This window comes from Taeniopygia guttata, chromosome 3 (genome assembly GCF_048771995.1).
Source record: "Taeniopygia guttata chromosome 3, bTaeGut7.mat, whole genome shotgun sequence".
NCBI classification, from domain to species: domain Eukaryota; kingdom Metazoa; phylum Chordata; class Aves; order Passeriformes; family Estrildidae; genus Taeniopygia; species Taeniopygia guttata.
The window spans coordinates 61,730,839-61,757,401 of NC_133027.1; the positions used below are offsets into that span (position 1 = coordinate 61,730,839).

At 40.2% G+C, this 26,563-nt stretch overlaps 1 protein-coding gene across 3 annotated transcripts; it reads right to left on the minus strand.

Annotated features, from left to right (window-relative positions):
* Positions 1-1,060: 1,060 nt before the first annotated feature.
* On the minus strand, positions 1,061-21,578 carry TMEM242 (transmembrane protein 242). Of its 3 annotated transcripts, none has more exons than XM_072926979.1 (4): positions 21,479-21,578; positions 19,374-19,474; positions 14,688-14,825; positions 1,061-2,254 (listed from the first exon to the last, which is right to left on the minus strand). In XM_072926979.1, exons 1-4 carry the CDS (start codon positions 21,561-21,563, stop codon positions 2,156-2,158), a joined length of 423 nt encoding a protein of 140 aa, XP_072783080.1. In that variant the 5' UTR covers positions 21,564-21,578; the 3' UTR covers positions 1,061-2,155. The 3 variants fall into 3 exon arrangements, with proteins under 3 accessions (XP_072783080.1, XP_002196268.6, XP_030123929.4); XM_002196232.6 differs by lacking the exon at positions 21,479-21,578 and adding an exon at positions 21,293-21,472; XM_030268069.4 differs by lacking the exon at positions 21,479-21,578 and adding an exon at positions 21,293-21,472 and having other exon boundaries at positions 14,677-14,825.
* Between the last annotated feature and the right edge of the window lie 4,985 nt (positions 21,579-26,563).

Below are 26,563 nucleotides of genomic sequence, written 5' to 3' on the forward strand. Positions count from 1 at the left end.
CCATTTCCAGCCAAAAGCACAGAATAAAGTTTGGAATATGATGAGCTATGAATTCCTCTCTCTTTGAAACATGTTTAATGTTCAGCCTTATACCTCAACATGGATTTGTGTTATCACTCTGTACTTGCCCTGTAAGTGTGATTCTATTTTAAAGATTTGTCTGTATATTTCACTGTTAGCATTTTTTGAGGAGCATCATCTTGTATGTCCTTGTTACTGGGTACCCCCAGACTTAAGTACTCTGATCTGTCATAATGAATTTTTTTTTTAATAATACAGTTACACTAATCAAATGGCTAACCATTTCCAGAAAGGACAGTTCTCTCGTGCCAAGACTCACACCTACCTATCCCTCAGAGCTCTAAAGTGCTAGAAGAACACTCATTTTCCTTCTGAGTTTCTCCTGAACTGTGTCCATGTGCAGTCACTGTGCCAATGGGAGTAAGCAAGGGTAGGACAGCTCTCTCCAAAGGCAGCCAGCAGGCAGGACAGATCCCACACTTTGTACAATTCCAGGGACTGCCATTCACTTCAGTACAGGGCAAGCCACCCTCTAGCCAGCCTTTCTCCATTGAACATGCAAGGCACTTTGAATGACTGATTTAGGTGAGCTATTTAACCCAGATGAAGATGACCCAAATCCTACCTCAGAAACTAAAAGTAATCCTAAGGACATCATGCAATTTGCATTTATTTAGTCCATTTCAGTATCTGACCAGCTATAATGACACAGCTGCTTGTTAAACTTGGCAAGTCAGCACTAATATGCTTAACTGTAGGCAAAACAGGTATCACCACTCACATGAAACTAAAAAAATACAAAAATTCTACTATTTTTCATGTGTGTATGTTGGCAGTATTCACTACAATATATTTAATATTGAATTACAAGCAATGGAAAAGCTCTGGAAAAGACGTCAATTATTACACTTTAATTGTTTCAAAGGTATTATTTTTGTGTCATGTTTCATAGGAAAACTATATTTCTCCATTCTTTATCTGTCATTTAAAGCTTTTTTATATTCTTTGCTAGGAATATAAAGACTTAAATCACAAAAGACAAGTTTTAAAAGGACTTTATTAAACCTGACAACTGACTAACTGGACTTTGTGCAATTAATAAGAAAATCTCGTAACGGAGCAACAAAGGACAGTTCACTGATAGGACTTTATTTTATTTCTGCAGCTTTATGTATCTTCAGTTCTGCAAATACAACATTTGAGTAAGACATTACTCTTTGTAGTTTACACCCACACTTCATGAGATTACTGCAGTGTAGAAAATGTCACATTGCTTCTCCTGGTAGAAGAGCCACAGAAATGACTGGGACACACAAAATTAGTCCTGCCCATTCACTTTCTTAGCTGAAAACATTTGCGTAGGACTGACTGGGTGTCTCACTGTTTTGTACCTTTTTCACTTATTATTTCAATTGATATACAAATATAGCAGAGACTTTTATACACACAATCCGATTCATTACTGTGGGATCCAATTTTAAAAAGTTAATACTGAGAAAACAGTGAACTTTGTGGAGATCTCTTCTGATGCTCTGCAGAGGAGCTCATAAGTCACAACTTGCATATTGAGTTTTAAACTAACTCTTCAGACATATAAAAATGATTTAGATACTTCGTTGTAAATTCAAATATGTCCTTTAGTTTTGAAGAGAGTACTATATGCTTTACCCTCAGGCTCAGCAAGAGATCTGTTATGATTGATTTGATGCTTATATTCCTAATAGGACAAGTCACTAAATGTACTGTTCTTGTTTCCTAGAGAAATTTCATCAAATTCTTCTTGAAACGTGGGATGGGACAGGAGTTTACTGGGATTATATTCATATATTTACCAAGCAATATTAGTTTCTTCTCTAACTCTTCTTTCCAGATGAATCCAACTTATCTTGGAGGGTTCATTTTCTCATTAATCAACTATACCAAATATGCTGAAAAGTATAGCATATATTGGTTTGGTTTGGTTTGGTTTGGTTTGAAGTCACTTCCTCCTGGATGTTAACTGGCATTCCCAAGTTCAATGCACTCAGTCAGTAACTTGCTCAGTCTGAGTCTTCTTTGTTTTTCCAGAGGGGACACTTCTGCTACTTCCACTCCTGTTCTTGCTGGAAGATATCTCCAAATGGCTCTGAGTCTTTCACTTGGATTTAAGTAAGTTTTCCCATTCAACACTGGACTCACTACTTTTAGGAATTGCTGGAAAGATTGATTGCATCTTACTTCGGAATTCTTTCATCTATAAAAGAGATTTAAAAATAAAATCAGTTAATTGCTACTATGGAACAATAAAGTAGCACCATGAAGCCCAGGCTTATCCCACAAAACAATCTGTGTGAGGTAAAGAATAAATAAAAAGCTTTTAAAATAATAGAAAACTAGGATTTTTCCTCTGATTATGTTAGTTCAATTAACAATGTGAGAAAAAGCATTAAGGGACACACAACAATCACCCCTTCTAATGCACCACACTAGGGTGCCTGATTTAGAGTGCCTGCCTGAATGATCCACTGCTGTTACATGAATTATTATACACACACACACTTAAAATATTTTTCTTTGGAGGAATATTACCTACATGGAACATGCCCCTATTTTGACTGCAGTACCTTTTTCTACACTGTAATGGATTAAATTTCCAGTAGTCTGTTCAAGGATTTTAAAACAAGGGCTAAAGAAAAGTGCTGTTTAGCTCTGACACCTTAGGTTTATCCCACCATGTGGATAAAGGTGACAAAACAAAGTCTCATTCAAATGTATATAACACTAGGAAAGAATACAAGATTCATAACAATATATGGGACTAAGCTGTTCTTTCACTGCTGTTAAAATGCTGTGGAAGGGGAAATATTTCCATATTATCTAGATATAAATAGAGATAGGTATATGATATTTATCATTTATATTTATGCTATGAATTTTATCGCCAATATGTGATTCAACAGTCCTGGAATGCCAGAACCAAACACACATTTAAATAAAAATCACTTCTATCACAATATTTAGACTTAGTGACCTTCTTTCTTCCAGGAGTTTTACATGTATTTTTACATGTAATGTATTTTTAAAGGATAGGCATGGAAAAACCAGATCACTGAAAATCCTGTTACACAAACAGCAGGATGTACAGGGGAAGTTTAGGACTGCTATTTTTAGGAAGCTCTATGACAGAATCTATGACATTCACACAGAGAAGACAGGATGTGGTATTCAAGCACTGGATGCAATGACCTCTTGAAGAGCAAATGCAGTCTCAGGCAATATGTCCCACAGAGAGGTTCCAGGAAATCCAGATATTCCAAACAGCTACATAGGCATCTACTCTCATATGCTTACATTTTGTGTGTTATAGGTCATCAGTATTTATACAAATACTTCTGGGTTGTTTTCTCTGCAAGTCCTTCTGTGTATGAATAATTCTGACAAAGAATTGGTACTTCTTTATAGATATGCTACCAGAATGTAATTATTCAAGTTACAGCTGATACAAAGAATAAAATCATTTACAAAGAAACTACCAGTCCTTTAGTAAGACAGTAGCTAACTATGATGGATGAAACCATTTCAGAACCCTAGTTTTTGTGTAATAATGCCTGGGTACTGCTAATCAAATAAAAATATATGTTATATAAAGTAGGAGGGAAATTCAGAACCAAATTATCCTTTTTGCTTTTTCCTGATTTTGTTCCTAAGTAAAATAAATTCACTCACTTTTTTATATTTCATTCTGATCAGATAGTTGTTTTGATTAACTATTCCTTCTTGGTTTTTCAAAATCTTGGCCATCACCCACAATTGTTCCTAAACTAACATTTTTACTTCTCATTTAAAACTGAGAAGCTCTCAGAGACAGCTAATGTTTCCAAGAATAATAAACCCCAGTATCAGAGCTGATGTAGAGGAACAGCCCAAATTACATTAAACAATTGCTGCCAATTCCATACAAGTATTTATAGAAGGAAATGTTTTAGGAGCTTTGGCTTAGCTGTTTTTTCCAGTCCTATGTAATTAAGTTATCCCAGCTCACTGATGGGCAGAAAGAATTCTATTTACTTAACATTTTTTGCTTCCTAAAGAGTGATTCAACTCTTCTACTCTTTCATCTCACTCTAAGTTTTATCTGGGTGTTTGGAACACAGGAATGGTGAAATACTAACCTGATGTAAAATATTGTACCTCTATTGATATAACAAAAGATAAAATATTCAGCACCAGCCAATGATCTGGTGCAATGTGGATTTTCTGGCTGCTTCTAAACTCAGACTTAAATTTCTCTTAGTGATAAATTTAAATGATGCAGTCATAAGTTCTAGAAGACACCTCTGTTACCCCACTGAAGATGCACAAAACCAAAGGAAAACTAAAAGCCTCCAAAAAGAAGATGTAAAAAGCCTCCAAAAAGAAGATGATGGGTGGAGCAACTCAGAAATAGCAGTGATTCCACTGACAACTACCTCATGATTATTAACATGCCAAACCCTAACTCTTGAACGCAAAATGCAGTCTTGTCTGGGAAATAAAACACTACAACTCAGTTCTGAAAGAAAAAAATGTATTTATTTAGAAAGTACTGAAACACTGGTAGCAGCTGCAGATTTAGGAGTATTAGATAGATTCCTGTCCCCTCAGAACATTAATTTATGTTCTGCAGGTAAAAGCAACTAATTTCCTGGGAAAGCAATTTTTCCTTAACATGTGGATCAGATTTGAAATAATCAATGTCTTTCTTTTGCTTTTAAGACTCCCTGAGAAATTTCCTCAGCCTTGTCTTCTCAGACTTTGATGCTTATTTGTAAAACCACTTTGAAAGTTATGCTAAACTCAGTGTTTCATTTGCCACTTCCTCTCCCACCTGCCCTTTTCCACAAGCCTGCTCTGCACAAAAATAGTTTTTCATTGCAATTGACAACTTTGACCATGCCTATGTTTTTCCACAGATTTTCTTTCTTTGTGATTCCTGCACATTGATCTATTTCAATAAATTGTAATGCCAAGCTGATCACTACTGTGTATTGTATGCTCAGTCGTAAGACTTTAGGCTGTCAGCTCTTAGTGTTACACTTCAGGCTGTCAGCTCTTTAAGAAGGACATTATCTGCAGTGACTGGCATGGGCCTCATTAATATATGACTTCACTGTATGTCTAAAACAGGGCCAATTTCTTCCCAGTACAAACGTCACAGCTACTAACTCTTACTCATAGTTTTTATTTCTATAGCCCTTAAAAAATACTGCACCTGATTATTTCTCTCCACAACAGATTTTGAGTTCTCACTAGGTAAGACATTAAGCAACTTAATTAGTACCAGTCACGGTCTCCTATTTACCCTCTCTCATCCCAGTCAGAAAGTGCAGTCCAATGTTTCATTAGGGCTTTGATCTGGACCTCTAAGGTACCTTCCCCTTTCTCTCCTGTTCCACTAATAACATCAGCTTCTGAACTTCTTCCTTCATTTACACATTTGTGCTTGGTGCTCTCTCAAATGCACTTCCAAATCCCATTCACTGTCTTCCCTGAACTCAGCATTCCTCTAAAACTCACTTATCTTAAACCATGGAGAAAGCTTTCAAAGAGAACTACTCTCTGATGTCACAGAACTGGTGGATACCTACATATATAACCATGAAAATCACATCCCTAAGTTCCTGTCCCTTCTCTCCCACTGACAATGTGTGCCTGCTTACAAACCATTTTAATACCCCATTTTAGTCTGTAACTTCTTAATGGACAGACTTTATTTAGAGGTATTTTCCAGCCTAAATTACTCTGTCTCTTTCAGTCAGAGACATGGAATTCAGTCTTCTGGGCCTTGACTGATCAAACTCTATTTAATATATTTTTATAACTAGGACTAAATTTGGCCTCCAAAGTACCTCACACTGGCTTCCAGGTTGTTCTTGCTTGCATTTAGTTTACACTGTCATAGTAGGCCCATTGCAACTTCAAAGTATCCTTGCACTGAAAATAGAATTTGTCCACTAAACATTTAAGTTAGTCCTTCAACAAACTAGGCTTACCAGTGTCCAGTCCTCTGGCAGTGTGGTGAGCTTCTTGTGAAGACAGTTAATCAGCTTTATGTTCTATTAATACTGAACACTTGAGGTGTGAGAATTGGGACCATGCCTTTACTTGCTTTAACTCTTGGGACAACAAACACACTTCTAATGAGGGAAATGCTGTGATTAGGAATCTCTGTCTTGCCCTGCCTTTTCTTTTCAGCAGACGTGCAACATGAGAGGTGTCTTCTCCTCTCTCCTCCCTTTGTGGAAATCTCCTCCTGTATTTCCTTCAGATTCCACAATACTCACATCAGTGGTCTCAAATCAAAAGATTTTAATTTAATCACAAGAGCTAATGTGCTATGTATTAAGCACTGGAATATTTTGCATAACTCACTGCAATGGCTGCCTCTTTATTATTGGCAGCCACACTGGCACTGGGGTACTCAGTTCAACTGTGATAATGTCTTCAATTAATAGTGCAGTAAACCAAGCACTAAAAGCTGAATGTATTTTTCCTCTTCCTGCTGCCTTCAGTACCATAGGCCACTCTCAACTGCTGCTCCTGAACCTAGTGGTACATGAACAATTTGTAACACATTTCTTAACATTCCAGCATACTCCATTCCTGCAGGCCACTCTCTGAAGTGAATTTCACTCAAGTGAATTTTATTTTTTTTGTCACAGATATTACAGAGCTTCATGCTGTTTTTTCTTGCCAAATAAATTACAGTGACTGTTCTACCTCTGTCAGGCTTCTTTCTAAAAGGGTATCATCTACCTTACTGCATTAAATAATCTGTAATAGCTACAGATCACTGTTATTTTCTTATCTTAACCTAATGATCCTGCCTCAGATGGCAAAAATATGGGGACCTAAAAGCATCTTCCATTTAATAATCTCTTTTTAATGTACATCGTTGACAGAATGTCACACAAAAATTGGGATAGCACTATTACTGAGAGCACTTACATGGCCGTTCATATTAAAATGAATGGAAGAGGGGCTAAAAGAGTCTATTTGATTCCTAGAGTGAAAGTTTCACGAAGAAATGTTCCCTTTAATGTCTGACATTCATAATAGGACAACGCAGATTCCAGGAATTATTGGTTTCCTATTTTAGTACTCGTATCAGTAAGAACTGCTTACATTAGCTTCCAAGTGAAATGAGGTTAGATGCCCTGAACTGGAATATCAAGTGGCAGCAGAACGCAGTATGTTCATGCCCTCAGTTCTCCTCAGCCACCATCCATTTCACAAAGCATGAAGACGAGGCAGGCTGCCCTGGATTTAAAAGCATCACTGAGGATTGCTCTTGCTACCTTTTCCCAAATCTTAAAATGACTGCTGTTGCCCTTGTTAGCAAATGATTACCAAGGGCCACATACAGAAATAGCCAGTTATTTGTAGAAAATGACAAGTGCAGGACTGGAGAAGCAGAGCAGCCAGCCTGGCAGCTCAAGGTGATTGTCCTTCTCTCAGTGTAAAATGGGGCATTCACTGAGGGCCACTCAGTGGCGGCCCTGGAATAACATGGAAAATAGAGCTCTGGTTCACATTCTTACATCTTGCACTTCACTGGAAAAGGCATCATGAACATCTGGATTATGCAGAACTACAAGTCTATGAAAATGGCCCTGAGAGAGTCAATCCTGGAAGTAAACAACCTAATATTTTCTATGTACTCTCACAGTACCCTGTTTAGCACCTATTTGCTAATTCCAGCATTTCAGGCTTACACACAGAGAAAAGCAGCAGCAGAATTGTGTTTAAACCATCTAGAGAAGTCAGGAGTTCATACTGGCCCCGTCTCATGGAGGCTTACACACATGCCTAACCTTGTGCAGTGTCAAGCACCCTCTGTGAAATCAGAGGGCTATTTACAGTGCCCAAAATTAAACAAACACATAAATACATTTTCCCACAAATTTTTCTCTATAAATCCTGTGTAAGTGGGTAAAATATGTCCTGTGCTTTTAAAAATAAAAACAACATGAAAATAACCTAGGTGAATTTTACAGGGAGAGGGGGAGAGGACCATCATTGTTCAGAGCGAATCTGCCACAATTCCCAAACAATTATAAGTCTGTAGTGGCCTCCCACAACTACTCCATATTCTGCCTTGAATTACTAAAGAACTATAGACAGCTGTCAAGTCTCAGGGGTCAGGCTGCCTCTTTTCCAATTACTGGGTCACATGAAGAGGTAAAACACATGAAATACTTTCCTCACATTACTTTTCCCGGAGTGCAGAGGACATGGTGCTCATTCATAAATCACAAGAGAGCTGATCTACATCGCAAACATGTTTTACTAGCTACTTTTACATGTTTTACTTTGGCTAGTAAAAAGCCTAAAGAAAGTAAAACTGTTCTGAGTTAAGGCTAGATTATTTTGAATTTAAGGAACAACAAAAAAAGGACATGGTGAGCTAATTATGGTCAATTTCTTTATTCACAGAGACTGAAATTTTGTAAACTGGATTGTGAAAAAAAAAAGTAATTCCCTTAGGTTCATAAATACAGGGGTGTTCTTTTCACTTTTATACATTCCTATGTTGATATTCCTAAAATAAATGTGAAATACTTAGATTTTTGTAGTATATAGCATTTAAAGTAAAGGCTTTTTTGCCATGCAGAAAAATGGAGTGTGGATATCACAGAAAAATGTGCCATTTATTTCTGCAAAATCTTACTTTCAAATCTGGGTGCCTGGAAAGGACATCCACATGATTAGTCTATTATGATGTATTAGTCATTGCCCCTTAGTCACCCTCAGCAATTTGAAAAATTAGTCTTGAAATAATTTTAAATTTAAAGTAGTTAAATATCCAAATTTATAAAGCTAGCTGGTTAACGGACCCAAAATCTCAGGATTGAGTGCCCCAACCCTATAAACACTTCTGTGCTGTAATCTGGATTTCTGAATTAAATTCAAAAATATGGATTGTCTGCTGAGCAACCTCAGTAATTTTTTTTCCCCTTGGTATGTCCAGGAATGATATTATAATTATAATATCATTATAATTATATACCATCTGCAAGTGAGATTATATATACCATCCACAAGTGAGTTTTAAGGCAGGGGAAAATGCCAGCAAAAACCCAAAACTCTTTGGTGAGGCTTCAGCTTCATCACCTTGACAGGGGCTGAATTCCATGCAGGAAGCTGTCAGGGCCAGTGTGACACCCAGAGGCAGGCAGGGACAGCCAGATGCCCCCAGCCAAGCAGAGCACGGCAAGCATGGCCACGCACCACACGTCACACAGGATGATGCCATGGGAACAAGATGTAGCACAAGGAACTTACACCCATCAGAGAAGCCTGGATTCAGATTCTACCTGTACATGCACAGCTTGCAGCTACATGTGGCCAAGATGGGATCAACCCACTCACACATGCAGGGTGGCACAGAGGCATTTCAGACCACAGGCTTCCCAATGGGCTGGTGGCAGCCAACAGATTGCAGCCTATTTCTTGAAATTCTCTCTTACAGCTGGCCCTATTCATAAAGCAGAGTGTAGCAGCTTTCCAGTACGAAAATTATGATCTTAATCCTTGAATAAGCATTCTGCCTTATCAAGTAAACAGTGAAGTTGATTGGTTTCATTTTTGTTTCCTTCTTGAATAAAGTTCTAGCAGTACATATGTGTGGAGGCAAGTCTTCTCCAAACCAATTAAGCAATATAAGCAGCAGAGAAAAATGTAGTACAAACAGGAGGAGGAAGTGCTAACTTGTACTAGTAGTCCATCTTCTTTCTAAGATCTTGAGTTTAAATTAGCACTGAGGAAATAAAAGAGCACTAAAAAATGGCAGATTTGGTTTATATAGAAATACAAGATCATGAAATAGCAAGGAAAAGATAAGTTTCTATTATGCTATCAGATACAAGCACAATAAAGAATAGAAAGTTCATAAATAATATTTTTGTCAGGATTAAATACTACAATAATTATAAACTAATAAAAAATATTTAGGAATTACTCTAGGATGACTCTATTTTAGGAGATATGGTGCTTTTATAGCAATATTTACTCATCTATGAAATAAAATAAAAATTTCAGCCACTGCAATATGCCTACTCTGGGATTTATAAATCTTAGTATAATTTACAGATGCCATATTTGAAGACTATGTCTCCATGCTCTCATCTTCTGTTTTAAATTAATCCATCCTTAAAGCCAATACTACTTTGTATCTATACTGTGCCTATGACTATATCTTCAAAAATTACAACAAGTATCTCTCAACATAAGCAGGGGGATGTTATTTTTATGCTTAAAATGGTGATTCAGAGGTTAGATTTTTTAATGGAGAAAAGCAGTTCACTTAGGAAATGTTCTTACCATCAAAGCCACAACAAACATATATTCCTGCACTGTTTTTAGTTGTTTTAGATGTCTTTTTATGGCCATGCAATTGTTTTAGACTCTTAATATTTTAAAGGTTAAGATCAATGAAAAACAGGATATTTCATTAGAAGACACCATAAAAGTGATAAACTAATATTTTATAAGTCTATTAGTCACAAATTGCTAAGCAATTCTTCTAACTATTTTTCCAGCTTTCCACAGAATAGCAACAATCAGAATCTCACAAACCTACATATGAATCATCCCGGCCCTTTTCCTATGGGACAGAGAATGCTTTTATTTTTGAGGAAATGAAACCTAATTTATTGAGGACATGAAGAACAAGAGGGCTTTTAAAGCATAATTTATCTTGTTTGTCAATTGTTGTACACTTCAGTCTACAAAGGCTGAGGGTATTGTTCTGCTTTTAAAAGAAGGTTCATAATTGCTGGCAGCTTAAAAAAAAAGAAAGAAAAAAGAAATCAGATGTTAGTAGGTCTACTCTATAGTACTCTATAGCTGTGAGTGTAATTTAAAAGAAAGGTTTACAACTCCAAAGTTAACTTCTAAAAAATATAGAAAACTTATAGAAAATTTTCACCTGTTGTAGGTGACCCTGCCTCGTCAGGGGGATTGGACTGCATGATTTCTAGTGGTCCCTTCCAACCCTAGTTATTCTATGATTCTATGGCACTAAAATTTTTCCCAGTTTGGTTTGGATGTTGCAAGCTCAAAACCAGTAAGGTAATGCACTGGAATATAATACCATGATGTGGAAGTTGTTAAATAGCAAATAAACTTGTTGAAAACAATGGTGCTATTTTAACACGACACGTGTGTTTCCACATTGTAAGATGTCTCAGAGAGGAAGGCTGCAGGTACGTCTGGATGAATCCCAGATTCAGATGGGAGTGCTCTTTGGAAGCAAATCTCCCAGTTGTCCATGCTCCCTGGGCATGAGTCTGTGTAACTACTGCACAGTCTCAAACTGCATGACCAGCAGTTTCTTTGGGTGACACAAATCTGAAGAAGCATTCTAGCAGTGCACGTAACATAGTCCAACTGCCAACAGGCATTCAAGCCATGGGGCAAGGCCAGTGTCAGTCCAAATTTTGAAAATTCCTGGAATAGTTGTGGATATCAGGTCCTCAGCCTGCTAATGTTTCACTGCCCAGTGCTGCTGGTCAATGATATTCACTAATATAGAACAAGTTTCTATGCTCAGAGATAATCAAAGGTGCTACAAATTTAAATATTTTCCCAAGCGGCTGCAGGAACCAAGTTTAAAAATTCTGGTTATCACTGACACCTGATTATTTTCTGCAAGAATTACAATATAAAAGTATATAAGCACCATCTCCTAGGTTCTAAAGAAAGATTTTTTTTTATGCTACTGAAAAATATAACTTAAACCATTATCAAACTAAGTCCTCATTGAACCATCACTTCTTCAGTCCATAATAAGAGTTGAGTGGGATTTAGTAACATTTATTACTTAACAGACTGTCACCAGATTACAACAGTGGCAACTGCAATCAGGGAATGTTAACAACGTAACCTGAGACAGCATAAAATCTTTTATATTCCTTACCAAGACATAAAGATTGGCTACTTACTCTCACCCCTGGGTTTTGATGCTGGCATAAAAGCAGCAGACTGTAAAGCTATAGGGAACCACCTTTAACAATAAAGCCATTTAAGAGCTGGAAGCAGGCATTGTCACAGCACTGTTTCAAGAACTAATGAACCACAAAGATTAAATAAAAATCTAGAATCACCAAAACTGGTGCATCACCTTAGTACCTGGCAGGAATCTTAACAACAACTTGCTTCTAGGGCAAACACAGGCTGTCTCATAAGGCGTGAGGATGAGGCATCCTGAACTGTGGCTTCAGTTTCCTTCCACGACACAAACTGCTGAGCAATCACGCCACTAACACAGATTAATTACAACTCATCACGGAAATATCACTCCACTTTGCTCTTGTCGTTTCATCTCTGGACTTTGGAAGCGATGACAAGATAATTTAAACAGCCACCAAGCTTAGGGTAATACATACTTTATCAATGACTCGCTGCCCATCAATAATTCACGCTCACAGGAAAGGCGTATCCCACCAGAAGAATGCTGGCAGCGATGGGCAGTGAGGCCGCCCTGCTGGTGCTCAGGGTTCGGCAGTGCAGCACGGCCCGCCCAAAGCCCGGCTAGCCCGGGGACACAGCCGCGGTCCCGCACCAGCCACGAGCCCTCGGCGCGGCCGCCGCAGCTCCGGCCGCCGCCACCGGGGGTCGCTGCGGGGCAGCGCCGGCGCCCCGGCCGCGCCCGGCGCCGGGGGAGCCGCGGGGAACGGGCCAGGAACACAGACCGACCCCAGAGGGCAGGGACACAGATCCCACAGGGCAAGGACACAGACCCCACAGGGAAAGGGACACAGACCCCACAGGGCAAGGGACACAGACCCCACAGGGAAAGGGACACAGACCCCACAGGGCAAGGGACACAGATCACAGGAGGGCAGGGACACAGATCCCCACAGGGCAAGGGACACAGATCCCCAGAGGGCAAGGGACACAGATCCCCAGAGGGCAAGGACACAGACCCCAGAGGGCAATGTCACAGACCCCAGAGGGCAAGGACACAGACCCCAGAGGGCAAGGACACAGACCCCAGACGGCAAGGGACGCAGACCCCAGAGGGCAAGGGACACAGACCCCACAGGGAAAGGACACAGACCCCAGAGGGCAAGGGACACAGACCCCCAGAGGGCAGGGACACAGACCCCACAGGGCAAGGGACACAGACCCCAGAAGCCAACCGGGACTGGGCGGCAGAGCGCCCGCCTGGCTCAGTTCTGCCCTCCAGGTGTGTGGGAGAGGCTCGCCATCGCTTCCTGCCAGGCTGGGCGGCTCACAAGGCATTCCCGGCCATGGCACAAGCATCAGGGCTGCCCAGTGACACCGACTGCACATCCCACTGCCTTCAGTGTGCCGTGGGCAGCTCTCAAAGCACAAGAAGCACAGAGCACATCTTGCACTGCACTGCTCCAACCTCAATGACCAGTTCTGCTCTTCTCCTCCAGCCCAGCCAGCCTTGCCCCGCTGTGCTGCGGGCTGGCCAGGATGGGAACTGCCCCACGGCCTCCCCAGCCACGCCAGTCCCATGTCAAGATCTGCTGACTCTGTTACTCCTATTGGTGTGGCTTCTGCCAACTCACTGTATCTCATTTTCCATTGAGGCTTCTTGTACTTTAAGATTACTCGAGACATTAAACACTTAATTCAGTCTTACTTGGAACTCTCCTTCAAACCATGCAAGTGAAAGTCAAGTCCTTTATTCACCAAGATCCCACCTAGAGAGTCACAGGGAGTGAGCTGGCAAAGGATTTGAGACAGTGCTGGAACGGAGGTGCTCCTACATGCAAATGAAGCATCCTTTTTGTTTGCTAAATGAAACACCTGCAACTGCTTACAATCAGAATTTTACTATTCTTCACAATTAATACTGAGAAGCAATAGTAGTACCATCTTTCTGCTTTATATATGCTTTGCTGAATATATAAATAATTGCCACATAAGGTGAAGATATTCATTCCTAGTCCTAAAGAGGATGCAAACAGCTCTCCCAAACTCAGAGCTGATTAGGACTCTTTAAGTCATAGCTCATTACCAGGGGCAAACAAAAATGCTCACATGAAATTTAGTGTTCACACTCAACACTGTGAAATACTGAAATATTATCAATTTACTGAAGATTGTCGTAGTTGGTATCCTGGGATGTGCAAATACTTCCCAAGCTTCTTTGCCTTGACATGACATGTCAAGGACCACCATTCTAATGCACAGCATACTCAGTCTTCTGTCCCCTTTCCACTTCTAGAAAGCAAGCTGGCTTCCTTTCAGTTTTTCTTACATCCTCTGTGTCCTAATGCAAAAAATAGAACTTGAACAAATAACTATTGCTCTAAAAGCAGGATTCGGGCATGTAGCCTTCAGTTCGATAAGCAAAGTTAGCAGCTACTATTTTAGAGACTATTTTAGTCTCTAAATTAGAGCACTGTCTCTTTTGTGAGGTATCTAAAACATCTGTGCAAATAAACAGAAAGGAAAACAAAACTGTTCCTTCCCCCTAAACTGTCTCCTCCCACAGCATGCCATTTTTTTCAGATGTAAGAACACCTTCCCTGTTTGCAGACATTCTGGTTAGTCATTCTACATGTGGTGAATGAATATGCAATTCTTAGGGCGAAGTAGTATAGAGATGCCATCCCAAGATGCATTACCCAAGGAAAAGTTTGAGAGGGATCATACTTGCTACTCACACTGTGCACGCCCAGAGCCTTCCAGATGGCAAAACTCAGCAATCCAACTCCGCACCATGCATAGAGTGAGCCCCACCCTAGGGCTCGTAAGGCCAGTGATGAACCACTCTCTGGTAGTGCAGCTGTAGCAGTAATCCCCTAGAAACAAAGGTAAAAAGTTTATGACAGAGTAAACAATAATTGGGGGAAAAAATCCCTAGGAAAGTTGGTGATTTAGACTTTTTCCTGACCTGCACTAGTGTGGCCACAGAAAATCTTATGGCTGCCAATATACCTCAAGAGCCAATAAAGGCGCTCGACTAAGTGCCTTCCTACCAGGAACAGATTTCATAGTTGCCAGTGCCACCTGGGGATGACTTTCACTGCCCAGAAATACCAGTCAGTTGTTCCATGGGCACAAGAATCCAACAATCAGTTATATCACCAGTCAAAATACAAAACTGAATCTAAACCAGTCACAAGCCTTTAGGCCAGAACATAATCACTGCATGTCATTGATTTTGGTCCTTTTTCATGGGGGGCAACTGATAGACTATAGGTCTTCATCTGCAATTCTGGAACCTGCAAGAACACAAGCAGATTTCATCTGGACACGGAAAGATTACAGTGACCCAGGGACTAATTTAAGAGGGCTACAACTCTGAAGAAGCTCTGGAAGCTATTAGGGAAAATTCTATAAAAGCAAACAACACTGAACTCATTCGCCTGCAGAGTTCACCAAGCAACAACACTAAAAATGCTGTGTGGTCTCCACACTTCTCAATTTTGCTAGAAAACACCTACAAGAGTAGGTGGTTTTAACATGCTGCTGCCACAGAAGTTTGCCATGAGACATGTCCTGAAAACACAAGTACCTTGAAAATGCTATCACTTGGAAAAGCCACCTCAGGGCAAGAATGCAGCCTTGGCTATGATGGGGTCCCAACCATAAGGAAACCCCTCTGCCACAGCACATTAATGGACATTGCAGCTTCCAGGGGCACCAGGCACCTGCTGAGTGGTATCAATCCATGTGCACCCCACGCTCCCTGCTAGCCATCCATTCTCGGCTCACAATGCCCATGGTACTGCACCTATTTGGTACAGCAAAACTTCACTGCAGCCACAGCGGCAGTGACACAGACAGAATTCTCTTGCTCACAGTGGCAACTGCCATTCAGAGGATTTTTTTCCCCTCCAAAGGATCACTGTTCAGTTGTTCACATGCAAACATAGATTTCAGATGCTAATTGTTATAGACTGGCATTTATAGTCCTTACACAACTCAACAGTTCTACTTAACTGGGTATCTTGGAAAAAAAACAACTAAATATTGCTCAGGGGTAACATAAATGAGATTGCACATAAAATTACAAAAAATTATTTCATTTATAGTCTAAAATACTGAAAAGCTAAATTAATCCATGTGGAAGGATCAAAAATACTTTTCTCCAAAACATGCCAAATAACTGGTGGGTTTTTCTTCTCATCACTAAATGTGGGGGAAAAATATTTTGTATTCTTGCTTTATAATTTTTAACTTCTTTTAAAATACTTTCTTCCAAACATACTTAATGTCTACCACTATGGTCAGTCAAACAGCACAAGTAGTTTTTCTCCTCTTGGCTTTGTATTTATTGAAATGTTAAAATGATCCTTAGACAGTCCTCAGTATTGACACTCTCCCTTGGGATTCAGCTGTAGGCTCAGCTACCCAAGGACAAATATGCACTAGGAAAGGTCACAAGCAAAATGTATCTTGATCCTTATTTATTCCAATTTGGACATCCCAAAGTGGAAGCTGTTAACAAAAACAACACTGTAAGCAAACACACACAAACAGCAGAGATCTCTAGTCACACTATAATATCAGGTCCTATTATCTCCTTACCACAGATAATGAACTATTATAACTCCTTCAGTAGAGACTGCTCTGAGTATTGAAATGCTGATTACTTTTGACATTTTTCCTGCTTCCATAGTCTAACCATGTATAACAACACTGAGAAAAAATGGTCCCATTTGGAAGATGGGAAATGAATGGACAAAAATATCCTCTACACAGAATCTTTAAATAGGAGTCATTATCTGTGAAAATTGCTGGGAAAAAACCCAACCAACTACTATTTAAATGCTTGATTGTCCCAAAAAAATAGTGTTAAGTGGAAACAACTGATCTGGTTTTACTGACTGCAGTCAAACAGGGTTCAGTCACAGGCTGATTCCTCAAGGTACTTAAGCAGACAGATAAGGGTTTCTGAAAACAGGACAGTTGGTTAAATGATTATCAGATACAGTGTTCAGAGCATCAAGAAAGCTGATTAATGAAATGCTAAAAAATTTAAAAAGGACATGGAAGAAAAACATGACACCAACAAAAAAATTTTTAAGAGAATTGAATTTTATTCGCTAACTTGTTATTCAATGTTCAAATTATTTTCTCATCACTACTCTTATGTATTTTTGAAAAAAAAATCTTTAATTAAAAAAATGAGCTTTTAAACAATATTGAGTGTTTCCAGAATTAACGGGTTTGTTTTCCAAATATATGCTGTTTTTTTCCTTTAGTTGATTGTTGTTGTTTTGTTTTCCTCTGGAAGATATAAACAGGAAGTGGGAGAAGGAAAAAAAAATCATTGCTTTTTTTATTCAGACACAGGCCTTGATTGTGTAACTGCCCCTTTTGTGTGCAGAGCATGTCTAAAAGGAAGCAGTGCCTAAAATAAAGTGTGTTCAACTGTTTTGGTTGATTGTATTGAGTGTGTTCACTCTTTTGTGTTACCTAATCCACTGTGAAATTAAACACCTGGATAATTGCTGGTAAAACTGGACATTTCTCAAAAGGAGGCTGCTGCAGCTGAGCATATAAGTTTAATCAAAAAAACCCATCAATTAACCAGGAGCATATTACCAACCCAATAACATATGTATTAGTGGCTTCACTGGAACAGGAATAAAATGCCAGAAAACTGAAGGCTTGGTAGAATTAATTCTTTCAACACCAGTGCTGGCTGATGTTGGCTTAAAGTACCTGTCAAAATATGGTCTCACCTTAACATGGATAAAAATAATATTTAGGCATTGAACATCTAAAAAAGGTGAAATCTCCTATAGTTAATTATACATGATGTATTATTAAGAGTTACTTGCAGTAACTAACTACAAATTTAAGAATGCTAATGCAAAACCTCACTGGTACCTTGCAGAGCTTCTGTAGAGAGTTAAGCCATTCTCAAAGTCTAGTCTTTCATTTTTTAAACTGCTCACTGACAAGTACCTTAAAAAAAAAAGTATCTTTCTACACTCTGGAGTATTGAAGTTGAGGGGCCCATGAAATCAGATTTTTGCTAGCAAACTGTTGTAATTCTTTTGCACAAATAGCAGAAGATACAGTTTTCAGTAAAGATCGAAATTATATATATCACTTGATGACATTTCTAACATATATATTCTCAGATGTCAATGCAATGTCACTCTTGATAAATTTCACACTGATACCAGGACAGCTCAGACACCCAGGAATATATGCAAGCTGTAAAAAATGCAGTGCTCAAGAGAAAGGAAGTTAAAAAAAAAAAGATGGTAAAAAAGCAGACAATTTCCTTATTGCAATGTATTTCCACAGCCTGTGAAATAACTTCTCATGAAGTTTTCTATTTTGTCTATTTCAAAAAAGAAACTTATGCTTATTGTTTCTGTAAAGGCAATGGATAAGTTATGAGGAAAGTAGGAAAGCAAATGAAGGATCTCATGCTCTTTGACCAGAAAGAGAGATTATGAGAGTTCAGAAATGAAGGATCTGATATAAAGTACAATGGAAGAATTTTTTCTCTTGATATGCATTGAATTAACAGTAACACTGATATGTTATTGAATCATCATTTTTTAAATAAACAAAATTGATCAGTTCTTAAATCCCTAAGAACATCTGTAATATATGTTGCATTTTAAGAGCTTGGTGGAGATGAGATGGATCTATTTTAAGGATCTATTTTTTATGCTTTTGGCAATCACAAAGCATTAGTGAGGAAAAAAGCATCCTTCAATTAAACGTGCTGTGTTTCAAACTAATACACCAACACAGTATAATTGCTAGCTCTGCTTTGCAGTTCTTTTCTTCAACAGTGCACAGGTGGATCCAGTCAGTAATTTCATGAGCTCAGATTCATTCTGGCCATCAGGTTTCACAGTCCCCTAGTACTCATTCTCATCCTTCCCCTTACACAGTGGGATGGGAGTGGAGAGCTTTAATTTTGACTAAATGATTCCACTAACATATTCCACAGCTTGCAGCCTTTTACCTCCTCATTCCCATTCTTACTGCAGTCACCTAGCTTTGAGACTCACTGCAGCACTGAGACAGCACGGTGAACTGGATCCCTGAGGTGATGCAGGCTCATGTCTGAAGTGCGCTCACATCACAGAACTAAAAGACATCAGTAACTGTATTTCACTAACCAGAAGTATGATTCCAGCAAACAGCATAAGCATTATGTATTTCAGCTAATCTCAAGTACTAAAGTATTCAGAGTATACAACTCTGAATCAATTTTAAAATTAATCCTACACCTGTATTGAATTCAATTAAATCTAGTGCTCTTATCATCAACTCTGCCAAGTTCCACGTATATCAGCATATCTATAAAGCATTCAACGCATTCTTATTTCCTGCATATGGCTATTGGAAAATGGCTTAAAAGAACAAACCTTACTAAACCAGTCTGGGTTCTTCTTTTTTGTCATTGCAAGTGTAGTGCCAAAACCTGCTATCATTCCTGCTGTAGCAACAGTACCTAGAAAAATTCCACCTGCCAAGAAAAATTGAAGAAATAAAAATCAAGACTTTGTTACTTAAGGGGAAGGAAAAAACCAACCTACCTATTTAGAAAATAAAACCTGAAAATATAAGATCTGTTAGCACATGCAAAAGGGAAAGGCACAGTTGTCTATACTTTTTATGCTAACTCAGTATGACAAAATAGCAAAACAAAGAATAGTTCTATTAAACAGGTAATTTTGAAAATAATGGCATGTGTATGTATTTTCAAGCCACACACAAAAATTCAAATCCCAGGATGCTTTTTTTGCAGTACTTTGACATTCCACTCATTCCACAGTCAGCCTACTAGAATCATCTTGTTCTATGGCGATGTCTCACCTTTCCCTAAATGGGAAATGTAATTGGTTTTGTTGCACCACTTGTGATTTCAAATGGCAACTACCAATTCCTCTGAACACCATTACATAAGCAACACTTGTTCTCCAGCTTTATGTTTTAATGCTCTATTTAAAATTAAAAAAAAAAAAACAAAACCAAAAAAAACCCTGAATTCTTTTCATTTAAAAAGGAAAGAAAATTACACTAGTAAAAGCTATCCCAAGAAAGAAAGCATCCCTTGCTTTTCAGTCTTTTCAGTGTTTCCAAAGTCACTTGAGGTACCTTGATCCTTTCTAGCTCTTGCACCAAAGGCACATTAGCCATACCTGCCCACTTTTAAGAAAAAGGCTCGTTATTAAGACTTAACTGCACTGTAGAAACCAACCTGATCCATATTAAAATTTTAAAATTCCAGGGGTTTACATGTTCTTCCTTTGCAGGTATTGATACGCAGCCTGTTTCCCCTTTCCTAACACCAGTTAGGTAATTTTAAAAAGGTCTGAACAGGAAGTAAGCAAAAATACAGTTAAGTTAGGTCTCACTTTTTAGAAAGTTATTGATCTGATTAGTGCGATGAGGAAGTTTCCTGTACTCTTGTCAGCAAAATCTGTAAGGTACCTCCTCTGCCCGGGAGCAAAGACTTCGCACCATGGCCGAATTATGTAGCCCACTAAGTTTTACATTTCCAGGTCTGTAACCAACATTTCCGCAGTTTCAGACACAGTAATTATTAACAGCGGCGGTACGTGCATCCTCCGGACGGGGCTGCCCGGGATGTCCCGGCCGGCGGCGCTGGGACGGGGCCGCCCGAGCCCTGGCCTCCGCTCCGCCGGGGGGCGCGGGGAGAGCGAGCAGACACCGGGAGCAGCCCGGAGTTAGGGATACAAATCACAATAGTATATAAACATAAAGCCGCACAGCGCCGCCAACCCGCCGTGCGCCCGCTGCCCTGCAGGTGTGTGCGGCTGCGGAGACCGGCTCTGCCCTGGCCGCGGTTCTCCCGGCTCGGATCCAGCCCGGGACGCCGGCTCCTTCCCTTAGGGAATCCGCAGCGCTGCCTGGAGCCCGCAGGAGCCGCCTCTTGCCGAGGCTCCTGTCCCCGCGGGCCCGGCAATGCCGAGCGCAGGCCCCTCAGGGCTGCGCTCCCTCGCGGGCAGGAGGCGGCTCCGCGCCGCGCCCGTGCCGCCCGGCTGCCCGGGCCCGCTGCCGAAGGGTGACCGCCGCCGCCGCTGCCAAAGGCGAGGGAAAGGGCGGCCGGCGCTGCAGGGGCTTCCTTGCTGTGTCCAGAAGCCTCAGCGAGGCCATTCCCAAACGTCTCGCCTTCTCCCCAGGAGCGGGAGAGAGGGACAAGACCTGGGGCTACGGCAAGGGGAGCACGGTGGGGACAGTCTCGGGCCTGCCGCACACGCTGCTGCTCGTCCCTGACCCGTGCAAGGGAGGAGAGGAGAGGAAGGAAGGCTGTCTGCACCTTTGATTAAGAAGAGCTTGTCCTGGGATGCCGCAGAGCTCCCAGCCCCCCGGGGCAGGGACAGCCCACGCCCGGGGTCCAGCGGCGCTGCGGCCACGGCCCCGTCAGGGGCGGCCCCGCCGGCAGCCGCCCCCATGGCCCAGGGCACGCAAGAGGAGGAGGAGGAGGAGGAGGAAAGGTACTCACAACCCGGAAGGAAAGCGAGCTGGGCTGGCACACGCAGCCGCCTTTCCTCCTCCTTCCCTTCCGCGGCCGCGCAGGCGGGCGGCATCCAGCGGCATCACCCTTAGGAGGCGTTCTGCGTCCCGACAGCCCAAATCGCGCAGAGGGAAAATCGGGAAAAGTTGTCAAAGCCTTTTTTAAATCGAGTCTTTTTTAGCAGGCTCATAAGGGTTTTGGCTTGGTTTTTTTTTTTGTTTGTTTGTTTTTAAAATGTCCTTGGGACATATCGCGTAGTGGACTTCAGCAAATAAAACTGCAAGACACTCTTAATTCCCAGGAATTTTAGTAAGCTGTATCTTGATGAAGAGTGTTGCTTTAAAGTACGTATTTTCGTTCCAAATTGTCCTTCTTTTAAGTTATGTAAATAGTTTTTCACACTACAAGAACATACAATTAGGGTTTTTTCATCTCTGCGCCACCCTAATTCCATGATGATTATGAATTGATGTGGTACCTAATTTCATCACTTTATCAAACATTGTACTAAGTTAAGATTCAGTATAGACAGGTAAAGTGTATTTTTAGTTGTAATAATCAGTACTTCAACAGCAAACAATGAATGTAAATAAAAGTGTTTCTTCCCCAGCTTCCTTCTTTCTATCTTTTAACATATTTTATAGCATGTAACTAAGGGTCTAATTATAGGGACTGGGTTGCTAGGCAAAAAATCAGTATTTTGGGAAACTTCCTGTTCATGATACTTCTAAAAACCTATTCAAAGCTGTTTCCTAATAGTCCATGTGCTGTATAAATTAACAATACTTTACACAGAGAGCCCATCACTAACTCTTTTTTTCTAATTTGGATGTCAGGCAGATGACTCCTCCTCTCCTCTAGTCTTCTTTTTCCCATGAAAAAATGCCCCAAAATCCCACGTGTGCTTTGGAATAGAATTGGACTTTGCCACAAGTAATAAAAAAAAATCTCCTGGAAAAGCTTAGAGAAGGACATCTTAGAAAAACTGCAGTGTGACAATGTGAAAAGAAGAAATTACTTTTTATATAAAGTACTTAAATTTATTAGAATGCATGAAACTAAAACTGGAGCATGCATGTCATTTTGATTGTAATTGGTGTCAAGATCATCACTGCATCTGATAGAGGAATCCTTGAACTGTGAGGGAATTAAGTTATTGTGTCTGTTGTATTATTTTGTGTCTTTGATGATAACAATCCTATATTTTCTTCTCAGGATAGTTTTTTGAGTTTACATCAATCAAGACATCACTTTCTTTCACATTTTTCCAGAACGCAGAAGAAAGAGAAGAGAAAGGTATAATGGTGTTATTTAATCCTGGTTTGAACAATGCCAGTAATCTATATTTAAGAGAGACTGAAAGTAAAGCATAAAGACCATGAAATACACTCTGAATAACTTAAAATTCTTAGTGTTGTAAATTTTACTTGCTTTAAAAAAAATCCAAGATATACTCAGCAGAATTGTGTTCATTTAGGTTACAATATTAATTTCTTCTTGTTGTATAATTGAATATAATATAATGCTTTTTTTTCCTTTTTATTGCAAAAAAACTTAGTAAGCCAAAAGCAGACAATGAGAGGGAACCAATGTGTTCCACTTCAAAGGATGGGTAAACCTCCACTTATGATTCTGATGTTATAGTTAGGAATTTCCTAACAACCCCTGGGTTTTAACAAAAAATTTGTAACTTGGTGCCTCTCCTATGGGAGTTCATATTTTTGTACAGTATCGGTGAGGGAGGAGTGTGGAGGGTAAGCAAGAACACAAGGAAAAAAATAAATTTTAAAATAAAACCAAAGAAACAAGTTAGCATAAATATATTCCCTAAGAGATTTTTATAACTCTTGCAAACACGTGGCATTGCTGCCAATAAGGAGCTCTATCAAGAAATAGAACCCCAGTGTGCCAACTTCTTAACATAATGCTGTGAGATATTTCAGTCCTGGCCTGTGGGTCTGCTGCTCTTCTTCCTCTCTAGTGCACGTCTGCACAGTGGTACTTGGCCATCTCCAAGTCCTCAAGATCCACTTGAGGACCAAGCTTAAAATGTAGGTATTCAGAGGCAAAGAAGTTAGTTGATGAGCTGGCTGGGGCTTAACGAAGGCAGTAATTTGTTGTGATCACTAAGTTATCTGCCTGATTTATATAGTCAAAAGTCTTGAGTGCCACTGCAAAAAATGTTGGCACCTGAGAAACAGAATCCTGTTTGGAGTTTGAAAATCCAATTCAAAACACAGAGGAGGTTGATTTGAATAACTGGTTAAACTAATGTGTTCAGTAACTGAACTGGATTGTGTAAAAGAACTCGGGAAAAAGCCAAACACTGGTTTTGGAAAGAGAGAAAAATGCAGCAGTTGAGCTGCCTTTTGGCTCTCAGAAGAGCTGAGCTTTATTCTCTGCCTGACTCACTGGGGTAATTTCCTCTATTTATGGCAGCTTTGATATTCCTGAAAGCACCATGCAGGATCAGCACTGTGTACAGGCAGGGGCATGAAGAAACCAGTTACATATTTCCAAACAATTTTCTAGTCGATTGGACAAGAAATTAAAGTGTTCTGCACCTCTGATTTGGTTTCTGCAGAAATCTCTGTTTTTATAATGAGCTGGTTACTGCTGTGCATCTCCTAAGGATCTGGTGGCTGAAATTCCCATGCTGAGAGTCTGTCCTCAGATCTCGTCTCACTGCAGCAAAAATCTGGTCACTGAATAGAGATGTGTAGACTTTAATTACAGAAATACTGACAGTGCTCATAAAGGCAGTGCTCATTTGTCAAATGTACTCACAGTTGTAAGAAGAGCCTTGCACTCAAAAGAAGAGAATCAAAAAACACATGAAAAAAACTGCTTGGGCTGGCTTCACTCACTTGTGGAGAGGTACTTTTTGCTTTGGAGGTGATGAGAAGATTATTTATTTTGCGCAAAGTTTTGCTGTGGTTCTCCAGCAAAGGCAGGAGCTGAGAGGCTGTATCTCCAGATTTCCAGCCACCTACCCCAGCCCCAGAGATGCTTTTCTAAACTGCAGCTTGCTTCTACAGAATATGCAACACTCTTCCTTAATTTGACTTCTACATTTGGGTATTCAGGAGCGCGTGTGAGGCATAACTTAGGACAAGACTGGGTGTGCAGGCATGCTGCAGAGACACCACAGCAGCATTGTTTGTTATGGCCACAGCCTGGCCACGTTTCAGTAAATGTCAAAAGTGCCGTTGGCAATCTGGCCAGAGTTCCAGTTATAAATCCCAAATTAGCATCTGGGGATGATGACATTGTGGCTGGCCAGAGGCGCACTACAGATTTCAGAGCTGTTGAAAACATATCGGGGCTGTCACATGCCTTGGACAGAATTCAGGTGGGGCTGCAGAGATGAGAACATTTAAGGAGGGTCTTCTTTCATATGCCTGTATCTACTTGTTTTCTGTTCTTATCCTTTAATAAATTATATGTTTTATTACCTGCTCGGAGTTTATAATACTCTCTCTTGGCAAGTGAAATACGCCTATATCTGTTTGGCTTTGCCCACATTTACTAGAGAGGAAAATCACAGATCCCTTCCCAGTTCCTGTGGTATTCCTACTGTCTTTAGTGACCTAGCAAATATATTTACACGTTACTTTTTAATTTCACTGGATACCATGTCTTTAGTGGTCTTAGTATGTGTTTCATCATAGAACTTTTAATAGTTACTTTGCTGTACCATGTTAGAAAAACTCCTACTATTGTCCAGGAAAAAAAAGTATTTCTGACTGAATGAAAAAAAAAAAGAAACAACAAAAATTAATTATTATTTCCATGGTGTCACTAGAGCATGGCCTGGTACTTGTGTCTCAACCACTCTTACTGGAATGCTGTAACCTGAGGTAGCAGCAGGAATCCTGAACCACCAGACCATCTGACCAGGTTCTGCTGGGTGACAGCCCGGGAACAGGATTTCTACAGAGAAAATCTGCTCCTGGCCTGTGTGGCCAGATCTGGAAACTTCCAAAATTATGGTTGCCAAGACAAAGAAGGCCTCTCTCAGTGACAGGCCAATAGATAAGAGTTGTCCATCCTGTGTGTTACCAGCTGTGTCTCTAGGAGATTACTTTTTTGGTAACACAAAGAGGTTCCCACAAAGACAGTCAGGCTGAGATCAGACTGCCTGAAGAAATAGTAGAATTTCTTTTCAAGGAAGATTTCATGAGGATAAAGCCATGAGTGAGCTGCTCTGAGCACACTGTTTGACCCTGCTTTGGGAAGAAGGTTGCACCAAGACGTGGTTTGACTCCTGCACAAATATGTTCATGGGCAAGGGTAACTTCAATCTTGGCTCTGATGTAAGATCCCACACCATGATGGCTGCAGGGTGGGAGGGATGTGCTGCTGGCATGCACTACTGGGCAGCAGAGGGTCCCTCAGAAGCTGCTGCATGCAGGTACCTGTGGGAACACTGCTGTGCCCACCCCGTGCCACTGGCCATGCTCATATGGCCAGTGACACCAGTTTGGAGGCCTTCAACAGTGGTGTGTGCTGCAGAAGAAGAAATTGGACTGGCATTTAATTTATTGTGGGGAGGTGGCCACTATAAATTTGACTTGTGTATGCTAGTAGTACATCACCTGCTGAGAAAGCCAACTGTAGACTTAATTGTCAGCAATACGAGACGTATATTTTTCCTAATTGGCTTCAGTGCAATTATATCCAAAGGCCCTTTTCACAGTCATGCACAGAGCTTAATTGGTATAGTTTAATATTGCAATCTAAAAAGGCCTGTAAGGAGAGCTGATATTAGGCTAGGTTCCTGATTAATTATAATTATCACTTTTTGTAGATGGATGGAAAACGTTTCATATTGAATTAGTCTTGTTACATAAATTAATATTGTGCTCTGGATAAAGCACTTCTGAATTCACATCTAAAATATTTTTAAGAGCACCAAGTTTGTGCCAGAGTTTTACTTGGCAGGTCAATTTGTCTTTTAAAATTATTTGACTTCTCAGTAACATCTTATGATAGGTTTCTGCATTGAAGATGTTTGGCAATGACAGAATGATTCAAGGGTTGGACAGCAAATAAAGTAAAATATAATAAAAT